Consider the following 15,323-nt stretch of genomic DNA (forward strand, 5'->3'; position numbering starts at 1 on the left):
AGTCTAGAGACTACTCCAAGAATAAGACCAAAAACCAGAGGCAAGAGGCTTAAGCCCGAATCCTGAGAACACCAGAAAACTCCTGATTCCAGGAAACATTAACTGATAGGAGCTCATCAAACGCCTCCATACCTACACTAAAACCAAGCACCACCCAAGGGTCAACAAGTTCCAGAGCAAGACATACCACGCAAATTCTCCAGCAACACAGGAAAATAGCCCTGAGCTTCAATATACAGGCTGCCCAAAGTCACTCCAAACCCATTGACATCTCATAACTTATTACTGGACACTTCTTTGCACTCCAGAGAGAAGAAATCCAGCTCCACCCACCAGAACACCAACACAAGCTTCCCTAACCAGGGAACCTTGACAAGTCACCCGTCCAACCCCACACACAGAGAGGAAACTACATAATAAAGAACTCCACAAACTGCCAGAAGAGGGAAAGGCCACCCCAAGCAAAGCAAGATGAAGAGGCAGAGAAATACCCAGCAAGTAAAGGAACAAGATAATTGCTCACCAACACAAACAAAAGAGGAAGACATAGGGATTCTACCTGATAAAGAATTTCGAATTTTGGTGGGGAAAATGATTCAAAATCTTGAAAGCAAAATGGAGTTACAGATAAATAACCTGGAGAAAAGGATTGAGAAGATGGAAGAAAGGTTTAATAAGGACTTAGAAGAAATAAAAAAGAGTCAATATACAATGAATAATGCAATAGATGAGATCAGAAACACTCTGGAGGGAACAAACAGTAGAATAACAGAGGCAGAAGACAGGATAAGTGAGCTAGAAGATAGAATTGTAGAAATAAATGAAACAGAGAGGACAAAAGAAAAACAAATTAAAAGAAATGAGGACAATATTAGAGACCTCTGGGACAATGTTAAGCGCTCCAACATTCGAATCATAGGAGTCCCAGAAGAAGAAGACAAAAAGAAAGACCATGAGAGAATACTTGAGGAGATAATAGTTGAAAACTTCCCTAAAATGGGGAAAGAAATAATCACCCAAGTCCAAGAAACCCAGAGAGTCCCCAACCGGATAAACCCAAGGTGAAATACTCCAAGACACATATTAATCAAATTAACAAAGATCAAACACAAAGAACAAATATTAAAAGCAGCAAGGGAAAAGCAGCAAATAACACACAAGGGGATTCCCATAAGGATAACAGCCGATCTTTCAACAGAAACTCTTCAGGCCAGGAGGGAATGGAAAGACTTACTTAAAGTGATGAAAGAAAATAACCTTCAGCCCAGATTACTATACCCAGCAAGGATCTCATTCAAATATGAAGGAGAACTCAAAAGCTTTACAGATAAGCAAAAGCTGAGAGAATTCAGCATCACCAAACCAGCTCTCCAACAAATGCTAAAGGATCTTCTCTAGACAGGAAACACAGAAAGGGTGTATAAACTTGAACCCAAAGCAATAAAGAAAATGGCAACGGGATCATACTTATCAATAATTACCTTAAACGTAAATGGGTTGAATGCCCCAACCAAAAGACAAAGGCTGGCTGAATGGATACAAAAACAAGACCCCCATATATGTTGTCTACAAGAGACTCACCTCAAAATGAGGGACACATACAGACTGAAAGTGAAGGGCTGGAAAAAGATATTCCACGCAAATAGAGACCAGAAAGCAGGGGTAGCAATACTCATATCAGATAAAATAGACTTTAAACAAAGGCTGTGAAAAGAGACAAAGAAGGAAACTACATAATGATCAAAGGATCTATCCAAGAAGAAGATATATCAATTATAAATATTTATGCACCCAACATAGGAGCACCGCAATATGTAAGACAATTACTAACAAGTAAGAAAGGGGAAATTAAGAACAATGCAATAATAGTGGGAGATTTTAATACCCCACTTACATCTATGGATAGATCAACTAAACAGAAAATTAACAAGGAAACACAAACTTTAAATGATACAAAAGACCAGTTAGACCTAATAGATATCTATAGGACATTTCACCCCAAAACAATGAATTTCACCTTTTTCTCAAGCGCACACAGAACCTTTTCCAGGATAGATCACATCCTGGGCCATAAATCTAGCCTTCGTAAATTCAAAAAAAATTGAAATCATTCCAAGCATCTTTTCTGACCACAATGCAGTAAGATTAGATCTCAATTATGGGAGAAAAACCATTAAAAAATGCCAACATATGGAGGCTGAACAACACACTGCTGAATAATGAACAAATCATAGAAGAAATCAAAAGAGAAATCAAAATATGCATAGAAATGAATGAAAATGAAAACACAACAACCCAAAACCTGTGGGACACTGTAAAAGCAGTGCTAAGGGGGAAGTTCATAGCAATACAGGCACACCTCAAGAAACAAGAAAAAAGTCAACTAAATAACCTAACCCTACATCTAAAGAAACTAGAAAAGGAAGAAATGAAGAATCCCAGGGTTACTAGAAGGAAAGAAATCGTAAAAATTAGGGCAGAGATAAATACAAAAGAAACAAAAGAGACCATAGCAAAAATCAACAAAGCCAAAAGCTGGTTCTTTGAGAAGGTAAATAAAACTGACAAACCACTAGCCAGACTCATCAAGAAACAAAGGGAGAAGAACCAAATCAATAAAATTAGAAATGAAAATGGAGAGATCAAAACTGACAACACAGAAATACAAAGGATTATTAGAGAATACTATCAGCAATTATATGGCAATAAAATGAATAACCTGGAAGAAATGGACAAATTCCTAGAAATGTACAACTTTCCAAAACTGAACCAGGAAGAGATAGAAAATCTGAACAGACCCATCACAAGCATGAAACTAGAAGTTGTAATCAGAAATCTTCCAGCAAACAAAAGCCCAGATCCAGACGGCTTCACAGCTGAATTCTACCAAAAATTAAGAGAAGAGCTAACACCTATTCTAGTCAAACTCTTCCAGAAAATTGCCGAGGAAGGGAAACTTCCAAACTCATTCTGTGAGGCCACCATCACACTAATCCCAAAACCTCGTTGGTAAAGATCCCACAAAAAAAGAAAACTACAGGCCAATATCACTGATGAACATAGATGGAAAAATCCTTAACAAAATTCTAGCAATCAGAATCCAACAACACATTAAGACGATCATACATCATGGCCAAGTGGGCTTTATCCCAGGAATGCAAGGATTCTTCAATATCCGCAAATCAATCAACGTAATACACCACATTAACAAACTGAAAAATAAAAATCGTACGATTATCTCAATAGATGCAGAGAAAGCCTTCGACAAAATTCAACATCCATTTATGATAAAAACCCTCCAGAAAGTGGGAATAGAAGGGACATATCTCAACATAATAAAAGCTATATATGACAAACCCACAGCAAACATTATCCTCAACGGTGAAAAACTGAAAGCATTTCCCCTAAAGTCAGGAACAAGACAAGGGTGCCCACTCTCACCACTACTATTCAACATAGTTCTGGAAGTTTTGGCTACAGCAATAAGAACAGAAAAAGACATAAAAGGAATACAAATTGGAAAAGAAGAAGTAAAACTTTCACTGTTCGCTGATGACATGATCCTCTACACAGAAAACCCTAAAGAAAACTACTAGAGCTAATCAATGAATACAGTAAAGATGCAGGATATAAAATCAACACACAGAAATCACTTGCATTCCTATACACTAATAATGAGAAAATAGAAAGAGAAATTAAGGAAACTATTCCATTCACTGTTGCAATGAAAAGAATTAAATACTTAGAGTCCCTTGGACTGCAAGGAGATCCAACCAGTCCATTATAAAGGAGATCAATCCTGGGTGTTCATTGGAAGGACTGAAGCTAAAGCTGAAACTGCAATACTTTGGCCACTTCATGTGACGAGTTGACTCACTGGAAAAGACTCTGATGCTGGGAAAGGTTGGGGGTGGGAGGAGACGGGGACGACAGAGAATGAGATGGCTGGATGGCATCACCGACTCTATGGACATGAGTTTGAGTGAACTCCGGGAGTTGGTGATGGACAGGGAGGCCTGGCGTGCTGTGATTCATGGGGTCACAAAGAGTCAGACACGACTAAGCGACTGAACTGAACTAAACTGAACTGAACTGAAGGAAACGAAAGACTTGTACATAGAAAACTATAAAACACTAGTGAAAGTAATCAAAGAGGACACTAATAGATGGAGAAATATACCGTGTTCGTGGATTGGAAGAATAAATATTGTAAAAATGAGTATACTACCCAAAGTAATTTATACATTCAATGCAATCCCTATCAAGCTACCAATGATATTTTTCACAGAACTAGAACAAATAATCTCACAATTTGTATGGAAATACAAAAAACTTCGAATAGCCAAAGCAATCTTGAGGAAGAAGAATGGAACTGGGGGAATTAACCTGCCGGACTTCAGGCTCTAGTACAAAGCCACAGTCATCAAGACAGTATGGTACTGGCATAAAGACAGAAATATAGATCAATGGAACAAAATAGAAAGCCCAGAGATAAATCCACACATCTATGGACACCTCATCTTTGACAAAGGATTTGAATATAAAATGGAGAAAAGACAGTCTCTTTAACAAGTGGTGCTGGGAAAACTGGTCAGCCACTTGTAAAAGAATGAAACTAGAACACTTCCTAACACCATACACCAAAATAAACTCAAAATGGATTAGAGAGCTAAATGTAAGACCAGAAACTATAAAACTCCTAGAGGAGAACGTAGGCAAAACACTCTCCGACATAAATCACAGCAGGATCCTCCATGACCCACCTCCCAGAATATTGGAAATAAAAGCAAAAATAAACAAATGGGACCTAATTAAAATCAAAAGCTTCTGCACAGCAAAGGAAACTATAAGCAAGGTGAAAAGACAGCCTTCAGAATGGGAGAAAATAATAGCAAATGAAGCAACTGATAAAGGATTAATCTCCAAAATATACAAGCAGCTCCTGCAGCTCAATTCCAGAAAAATAAATGACCCAATCAAAAAATGGGCCAAAGAACTAAACAGACATTTCTCCAAAGAAGACATACAGATGGCTAACAAACACATGAAAAAATGCTCAACATCCCTCATAATCAGAGAGATGCAAATCAAAACCACAATGAGATACCATTTCACACCTGTCAGAATGGCTGCTATCCAAAAGTCTACATGCAATAAATGCTGGAGAGGATGTGGAGAGAAAAGAACCCTCTTACACTGTTGGTGGGAATGCAAACTAGTACAGCCACTATGGAGAACAGTGTGGAGATTCCTCAAAAAATTGGAACTAGAACTGCCATATGATCCAGCAATCGCACTCCTGGGCATACACACCGAGGAAACCAGAATTGAAAGAGACACGTGTACTCCAATGTTCATTGCAGCACTGTTTATAATAGCCAGGACATGGAAGCAACCTAGATGTCCATCTGCAGACGAATGGATAAGAAAGCTTTGGTACATATACACAATGGAGTATTATTCAGCCATTAAAAAGAATGCATTTGAACCAGTTCTAATGAGGTGGATGAAACTAGAGCCTATTATACAGAGTGAAGTAAGCCAGAAAGAAAAACACCAATACCATATACTAACGCATATATATGGAATTTAGAAAGATGCAAATGATAACCCTGTATACAAGACAGCAAAAGAGACACGGATGTATAAAACAGTCCTTGGGACTCTGTGGGAGAGGGTGAGGGTGGGATGGTTGGGGAGAATGGCATTGAAACATGTATATTATCATATGTGAAATGAATCGCCAGTTCGGGGTTGATGCATGTTATAGGATGCTCGGGGCTGGTATGCGGGGATGACCCAGAGGGAGGATAAGGGGAGGAGGGAGGTGGGAGGGGGGTTCGGGAGGGGAACTCATGTACACCTGGGGCGGATTCATGTCAATGTATGGCAAAACCAACCAATATAATATTGTAAAATAATTAGCTTCCAATAAAATAAAAATTAAAAAAAAGAGAGACTGTGATTTGATATTAGAAGAAAGATAGTGAGAGTCACTCAGTTGTGTCCAACTCTTTGTGACCCCATAGGCTATACAGTCCATGGAATTCTCCAGGCTAGAATACTGGAGTTGGTATCCTTTCCCTTCTCCAGGGGATCTGCCCAACCCAGGGATGGAACCCAGGTCTCCCGCATTGCAGGCGGATTCTTTACCAGCTGAGCCACAAGGGAAACCCAAGAATACTAGAGTGGGTAGCCTATCCCATCTCCATCAGATCTTCCTGACCCAGGAATCGAACTGGGGTCTCCTGATTGCAGGAGGATTCTTTACCAGCTGAGCTATTAGGATATGATTAAAGATGAGAAAGACTCTTTAAACTGTGACCATCTGCATTGCTGAGAACATAAACAATCTTCACATGTCCTTCTTTCAGGAGATGATAAAGTGCTCCGGTTGTGGCACCCCAACATCAGCACCAAGCCAGTGGGGAAACTTGTGGGGCACATGTTCAGTATCACTGAAATTGTGACAAATGAGAAAGAGCAACATGTTATCAGCCTTTCTTCTGCAAAGGTAAGCAAAAGAAAACAACAAAAATGAAACAGAATAATTCTTTCCCTTAAAGTCAACTATTGGAAGATATAGAATACATACAGTTTTTCACTGAAATACCTGATAGTCAAAGAGAAAAATATTGTTAATATGGATAAGAAAATAAGAAGCCACTGTTCTCTATTTCTATTGATATCAACATAAGAAAGAACATATATTTAAAGACAAGAGTAAAAGGAATATAACATTGGGAAGAGAGCCATTATTCTCAATAGTAAAACATAATATGGCCCTTCTGTGATCATTAAAGACAGAAAAAATAAGAATTTCTAGACACAGAAAACAAACTTATGCTTACCAATGGGGCAAGTGGGTGGGAGAGAGATAAGTTAGGAGTTTTGAATTAGCATATACAAACTACTATATATAAAATAGATAAACAACCATTAGATAAACAAAATAAAGGTCCTACTCTATAGCACAGTGGAGAAGGAAATGGCAAGCCACTCCACTACTATTGCCTGGAAAATCCCATGGACATAGGAGCCTGGTAGGCTACAGTCTATGGGGTCGCAAAGAGTCGGACACGAGTGAGCGACTTCACCTCACCTCACCTCACCTACAGCACAGAGAAAGAAATGGCAACCCACTCCAGTATCCTGGCCTGGAGATTCCCTGGACAGAGGAGCCTGGCAGGCTGCAGTCCATGGATCGCAAGAGTCGGACATGACTGAGTGACTAAACCACCACCACTGTATAGCACAGGGAACTATATCAATATTCTGCGATAAACCATAATGGAAAAGAATATGAAAAACAATATATATATATTTGTATGACTGAATCACTTTTCTCTACACCAGGAACTAACATAATATTGCAAATCAACCATATTCAATTTTTAAAAAAGCAAAGAAAGAAAAAAGTATTTATGTTGTTGTTGCTGTCACTACACAGTGTTTTAAATGTTCTAAACAAAGTAATAAAAAAGAAAAAATGACTTGGGACTATTAGAAATGAGGAGACTGCATATTTGCAAATAATGTGATTGCTGGGAAAATTAAAGAAAACCAGCTTAAAAGTTTTAGGACGGATAAATTCAGTAAAGTGGATGGTTATATTCATGATTGCGATTTATAAAAATAAATTTCTATGTAAGAATAGAAACCAGTTAGGAAAAAATGGTCAAATGGATAGCACTCACAAAAGCAAAATTGTATGAAATGCATAGAAATAATCTCAACAAACAATATTCACTATTAATGTTAAGATAACTATGAAGTTCTGAGGTACATTTATTTAAGAACATGAATGTAGGGACTTTCCTAAATGAGAGTATAGTATTGTAAAAGATATTCTGCATCAAATTAAGCTATGTATATTTAATGCTGCTGCTGCTGCTGCTAAGTCGCTTCAGCCCACCAGGCTCCCCTGTCCCTGGGATTCTCCAGGTAAGAACACTGGAGTGGGTTGCCATTTCCTTCTCCAATGCGTGAAAGTGAAAAGTGAAAGTGAGGTCGCTCAGTCGTGTCTGACTGAGTGACCCCATGGACTGCAGCCTACCAGGCTCCTCCATCCATGGGATTTTCTAGGCAAGAGTACTGGAGTGGTTTGCCATTGCCTTCTCCGATATTTAATGCTATTTAGGATTATTTAGGAGCTTCCCAGGTGGTTCTAGTGGTAAAGAACCCACCTGGCAATGCAGGAGATATAAGAGACATGTATTCTATCCCTGGGTCAGGAAAATCCCCTAGAGGAGGGCATGGCAACCCACTCCAGTATTCTTGCCTGGAGAATCCAATGGATTGAAGAGCCTGGTGGGCTGCAGGCCATAGGGTTACAGTCGGACATGACTGAAGTGGCTTAGCACAGACAGGATGGATTATTTAGACCGCAGTTTGCCAAATCTAAAGTTACTTTAAAAGTGTTGACATACAAAAATAGCCTAGAAACTTTAGAAAATAAGATTACAAGATGACACTTTCCCTATCAGGTATTAAAACATTTAATAAAGCCTCAATAAACAGAACAGCAGTCAATGCAGCAATAGACACATCTATGAAACAAGAGAAGATTCACACATGAGTGTGAATGGGAATTTCATATATGATAGAAGTAGCATTTTAAGTCTGTGAGCAAAAGATGGTTTGTTCATTAAATGTTGGGAAAACTGATTAACCATATTAGGAAAAAATGAGTAATCAAATCATTATTTCATAATTACCAATGAAATACATTCCATATGGATTAAATATTTAAATGTAAAATATAAAACCATAGTAGCTGTAAAATTTTCCAGAAGAAAACACAGGTGAATATTCATATAGCCATCAGGTAATTCCTAGGTATAACATCTACAAGTAAGAAAAAAAATGTGACTACATAAACATCCAAACTGCAAATTATTATAAAAGTTGTCATTTATCAAATGCTTACCGAGAGTCAGGCACTGTCCTCATTATTTTACATCACAACTTATTTGATGCTGGTAACAATCCTGTAATTATCCCAGTTTTAAACATGTAGAGAAAAATGACATCTATATACTTGTATTAAATAAATGTAGCCCATCTTGTGTCTATCCTGACCCCAGACAGTCTTCTTACCCCCATAAAAAAGGTTAAGACAGATAACTGAGGGGGAAGCATGTAACATTAATGACATAAATTGGAATAATATTCTTATACAAATAAAAAAACGTTAACAAATCAGTAGGAAAATAGGATGAAAGAAGGAGAGGGAAAGAATACAGGCATGTTTACATAGTGCTGCTGGGGGTAAAGCTGGCAAAAATTTTGGGGGCATTTATTCTAATAAAATAATTAGATAAGTGCCCAGAGATCAATGTAAAAGGATGTTTATGGTGCTATTGCTTATATTGGTTTATAAAAGAAAAAATAAAAGGAATAAAAAAGAAGATAAAAAGGAAAGGTAAGGTACAGGGAGTGAGAAATTCAGTTTCTAAAAATGAGGTTTTTATTCAGTAATTTATTTTCCCTCAGTTTTATTGAGATATAATTGATATATAACACTGTATGAGATGAAGATTAATGTATCATTAAGCATAATGATCTGACTTACATTCATCATGAAATGATTATTACCACAGTTGGTTAATGAACATTCATTATCTAATACTGAAATCAAAAAATGAAAAAAGTGCTTTTAAAAAAACTTCATAATGCAAATACTTAGGATTTACTCTCTTAGCAACTTTCACATATGTCATACATCAGCGTGAGTTGTAGTTATCATGCAGCACATTACACCCCTAGTACTTATGTATCTTCTGACTGGAAGTTGGTATCATTTGACCACCTTTCTCTAATTCCTCCTCCCCTTAAATCAGCAATTTATGATATCTCTTTTTATATCATAGAAATTGTCACATAGACTTTTAACATCATATGGATGAATATTGATATGAAAATGTATACACAATATATTATGTAAAATAAAATAAATTAGTATGTAAGATATTAACCCATTTTTAATATATGTGTCTATCATATATTATCAGGGATGATAGTGATTATGTGGGTAGCAAGGTTGTGGATGGATTTAATTTTTTTCCCTTTTTGTGTTTTTCTTTTCTTTTTTTTTTTTCTTGTATTTATATCTTTTTAACAAAAAATATGCACTGCTTTTATAATAAGACTATTTTTAATTTTTAAAATGGTACTGGAAAGACAGTAAGATTGTTGAAACATTAAAAACTAAAACATTATGATGGAGATTCCTTATAAAACTAGGAGTAAAACCACCATATGACCCAGCAATCCCCCTCCTAGGCATATACCCTGAGGAAATCAAAATTGAAAAAGACACATGTATCCCATTGTTCATTGCGGCACTATTTACAATAGCTATAACATGGAAGCAACCTAGATGTCCATCGACAGATGAATGGATAAAGAAGTTGTGGTATATATCAGTTCAGTTCAGTCGCTCAGTCGTGTCCGAATCTTTGTGACCCCATGAATCACAGCACGCCAGGCCTCCCTGTCCATCACCAACTTCCGGAGTTCACTCAAACTCATGTCCATCGAGTCGGTGATGCCATCCAGCCATCTCATTCTCTGTCGTCCCCGTCTCTTCCCACCCCCAATCCCTCCTAGCATCAGAGTCTTTTCCAGTGAGTCAACTCGTCGCATGAGGTGGCCAAAGTATTGGAGTTTCAGCTTTAGCATCAGTGCTTCCAATGAACACCCAGGATTGATCTCCTTTAGAATGAACTGGTTGGATCTCGTTGCAGTCCAAGGGACTCTCAAGAGTCTTCTCCAGCACCACAGTTCAAAAGCATCAATTCTTCGGCGATCAGCTTTCTTCACAGTCCAACTCTCACATCCATACATGACCACGGGAAAAACCATAGCCTTGACTAGACGGACCTTGGTTGGCAAAGTAATGTCTCTGCTTTTTAATATGCTATCTAGGTTGGTGATAACTTTCCTTCCAAGGAGTAAGTGTCTTTTAATTTCCTGGCTGCAATCACCATCTGCAGTAATTTTGGAGCCCAAAAAAATAAAGTCTGACACTGATTCCACTGTTTCCCCATCTTTTTCCCATGAAGTGATGGGACCAGATGCCATGATCTTCTTTTTTTGAATTTTGAGCTTCAAGCCAAACTTTTCACTCTCTTCTTTCACTTTCATCAAGAGGCCTTTGAGTTCCTCTTCACTTTCTGCCATAAGGGTGGTGTCATCTGCATTTCTGAGGTTATTGGTATTTCTCCCAGCAATCTTGATACACAATGGAATACTACTAAGCCATAAAAAAGGAACACATTTGAGTCAGTTCTAATGAGATGGATGAACCTAGAGCCTATATTCAGAGTTAAGTAAGTCAGAAAGAGAAAGATAAATATTGTATGCTAATGCATATATACGGAATCTAGAAAGATGGTACTGAAGAATTTATTTGCAGGGCAGCAATGGAGAAACAAACATAGAGAACAGACTTATGGACAGGAGGAGAGGGGAGGAGAGGGTAAGATGTGTGGAGAAAGTAACATGGAAACTTACATTACCATATGTAAAATAAATAGCCAATGGGAATTTTCTGTATGTCTCAGGAAACTCAAACAGGGGCTCTGTATCAATGTAGGGGGTGGGATGGGAGGGAGGTTGAAGAGGGAGGTGATTTGTGTATACCTTTGGCTGATTCATGTTGAGATTTGACAGAAAACAAAATTCTGTAAAGCAATTATCCTTCAATTAATAAATAAATTAAAACAAAAAAGGTTCAGGCCATTCATGTCCAGAGGTGAAGAGACAGCAGAGACAAGCTTTCCAATTTCCTTTAGATGTAGTGAGTGTATTCAGTGATGCTCTTTCAAGCACCCTAGCAGCTCTACTTGGGCAAAGTACTTAATATCTTTCCCCTCAATTTCTTTGTCTGTAAACCGTAGTGGTGCTTAGCTCACAAGACTGTTGTAGAGAGATCATTCATTTAGTTATTCAGCAAGCATTTCTTTCTTGAGTGTCCTGTCTGTTTCAGGTACTGTTCTGGGTTCTGGAGACAGAAAACTGAACCAGGCAGTCAGGACCCTTTCCACAGGAAGTTTACATTCTAGGGGAAGAGGGAGACAAGCAAAGTAACAAACACATAAGAGAACAGAATGATAACTATTCCAATGAATAGAAAATACAACAATGTGATATGATTGAGTATCACCTCTGAAGAGGTGACATAAATGTTGAAACCTACATGACCAGAGGAGCCAGCCCCATGAAGATCTTGGAAAGGAGCAATTTAGGCACAAAGAATGGCAATCCAGGCACATGCATATTTTTGCTTAAGCTAGCTTCCTCTTCTCCTTCTCTGTCTCCTTCCCCTCCCCCCTTTCTCATTCTTCTTCTCAGCAAAAATCACAGACAGGTTTTACACATTTAACATTCCTTCATATTACTTCATATAAATTAGCTTTCATCACATCAAGTTTTAATAAATCACCATGGGTAGTCATGTGCCTACTCTGTGCTTTTATCTAAGCTCTTAAAGTAGATTTTCTTCCTTCCTCTGAGTTTTGCAGACTTTCCACCAGGATATTATTTTCTCCTACAGTGGCAAAAATTTTTTTCTAGTTGCAGAACTCAAGTATTTAATAACTATGCCACATTTATTGCTCCTGAAGAACTGACAAACATTGAAAAATAGAAATATAAATTTCAGTTGCTTTTAATAACAAAAACAAGAATAATGGTTGACAGGTGGCGCTAGAACCCGCCTGCCAATGCAGGAGACAAGAGACACAGATTCCATCCCTGGGTTGGGAAGACTCCCTGGAGGAGGGCATCGCAACCCACTCCAGTGTTCTTGCCTAGAGAATCCCATGGACAGAGAAGCCTGGCAGGCTGTAGTCCATGGGGTCGCAAAGAGTCGGACATGATTGAAACGACTTAGCACGCAGGCGATCTTCCCAAGCACAACTCTATAGTTTAATCAGCGGTTATTTTTCTGAGAAGGAGACATGCTTTTATGATTTATAACAGATGAAAATGAGTGTTTAAACATTGTTATTTTCTTAAATTTTCACTTTGGAAAGTGATATGAGAGGACCCGCAGAAAGGTAAAGCTTAACTAGGCTGTGGGTATGGCTTAGAGCAAGAAGCAATGTCCTAAAACCAAGTGCCAAGTCCTGAAACTCATAGCAAGTCAGAGGTTTGCCCATCTGGCCTGCTGCTCAGCTGGACTTCATCTTATCCACGACTATCTAAGATATTGCCCTAAGTGAAGATTTTTTTCCTGCCCTGTCTCAGTTCCAGGCACATGGCTTAGCACATGGCCTCTGAAATTAGGTAAAACTAAATTTAAGTTCTGGCTCTAATAATTTATGATCTTGGGTGAGCCATTTGAGAAAACTGAGGAGGATGATAGAATGCAGGCAGACCTTGTTTTATTGTGCTTTGTTTTATTACACTTCGAGGATGCTGAGGTTTTTACAAAGTAAAGGTTTGCCACAACCCTGAGTTGAACAAGTCTATCTCCACCATTCTTCCAATGGCATTTGTTCACTTTGTGTCTCTGTGTCAAATTTTAGTAATTCTTGGAATATTCCAAACTTTTCCACAATTAATACTGTATTAGTGATAGTGATCAGTGACCTTTGAAGTTACTATTGTAATTGTTTCGGGGCACCATACACCATGCCCATATAATCGATAAATACTGTTTGTGTTCTGACTACTCCACCAACTGGCTGTTCCCCCATATCTCTCCTCTTCGGATTCCCTCTTCCCTGAGATACAACAATTGTAAACAGACAATAACACCACATTGTCCCCTAAGTGTTCAAGTGAAAAGAAGAATGGCACACTGAGGAAAGATATGACAGGCATCCGTAATTAAAAAAGGGCCCTTGTGCCAAAAATGTTAGACTCATGAGGGCTACACAGGGATGGTCTCACATGAAAGCAGCCCTTCAAGATGACAGTGGTAACTGTCAGAACTCATAGAGGAATATAAGTAAAATGAAGAAGCACAGGAACCTCTCTAAGTTAAAAGATCAAGAGAATTCTCATGAAAAAACAATGAAACAGACCTGTCTAGCCTACTAGATCCCAAGATAGTAAAAATACTGAAGAAATTAAGAAAGGCTATTGATATAAATGCCTATCAATATTAAAAAAAAACAAGAAACTATAAAGAAGAGCCAATTAAAATTAGAAAAAAATCATTTGCTAAGATGAAAACTGAGCTAAAAAGCCATAAGTAGTAAATTGAATGATGCAGAGGAAAGAATAAGTGATCAGGTTCAGGAGGGAGGGGACGTATGTATATTTATGGCTGATTCATGTTGTATGGCAGAAACCAACCCAACATTGTAAAGCAATTATCATCCAATTAAAAATAATTTTAAATGAAAAGGCAACCCACATAATGAGAGAAAATATTTGCAAACATAGTGACTGGCAAGGGATTAACCACCAAAACATACAAATAGTTCATGCAGTTCAGTGTGAAAAAACAATTAAAAAATGGGAGGAAGATCTAAATAGACATTTCTGCAAAGAAAACATACAGATGGCAAACAAGCACGTGAAAAGATGCTCAACATCACTAACTATTAGGGAAATACAAATCAAATCTATAATGAGATATCACCTTACACCAGTCAGAATGGCCACCATCAACATACCTATAACAGTAAACACTGGAAAGGGTGTGTGGAAAAGGGAACCTTTAACTGTTGGTGAAAATGTAAATTGGTGCAACCACTCTAAAAAAAAGTAAGGAGGTTTCTAAAAAATTAGAAATAGAGTTACTATATGATCCAGCAATCCCATTCCTGAGCATATTTCTGTTAAGGACAAAACTATTTCAAAAAGATACATGCACCCCAATGTTGGTCGCAGCACTATTTACAATAGCCAAGACATGGTGGCAACCTAAATGTCCAGTGACAAAAGAGTGGAGAAAGAAGATGTGGTACATATGTAAAATGGAATATTGCTCAACCATAAAAAGAACAAAATAATGCCATCTGCAGCAAAATGGATACGCCTAGAGATCATCGTACTAAGTAAAGTAAGTCAGACACAGAAAACGAATATCATATGATATTGCTTATATGTGTAGTCTTTAAAAAATGGTATCAGTGAACTTATTTATAAAACAGAGTAGAGTCACAGATGTAGAAAACAAACCTATGCGTCACCAGTGGGGAAAGAAGGAGCAGTAAATTGGGAGATTGGGATTGACATAAATATGCTCTTATAAATAAAGCAGATAACTAACAAGCACCTACTTGCAGAGGGAACTCTACTCAATGCTCTGTAATGGCCTACATGGGAAAAGAATCTAAAATGTGTATTTGCTTAGCTTATTC

The 15,323-nt window shown here is 37.9% G+C and overlaps 1 protein-coding gene across 2 annotated transcripts in view; it reads left to right on the forward strand.

The window, feature by feature from the left end:
- WDR64 (WD repeat domain 64) overlaps nt 1–15,323 on the forward strand; it is a 150,544-nt gene that overhangs the window by 53,495 nt on the left and 81,726 nt on the right. For both annotated transcript variants that reach the window (XM_088845494.1, XM_088845492.1), the window contains one exon: nt 6,375–6,514. In XM_088845494.1, the coding sequence (XP_088701620.1) occupies nt 6,375–6,514 (140 nt within the window). The remainder of the gene's footprint in view (nt 1–6,374; nt 6,515–15,323) is intronic.

The sequence above is a fragment of the Moschus berezovskii genome, chromosome 17 (assembly GCF_049115385.1).
Source record: "Moschus berezovskii isolate FMDL1 chromosome 17, NW_MosBer_1.0, whole genome shotgun sequence".
NCBI classification, from domain to species: Eukaryota; Metazoa; Chordata; class Mammalia; order Artiodactyla; family Moschidae; genus Moschus; species Moschus berezovskii.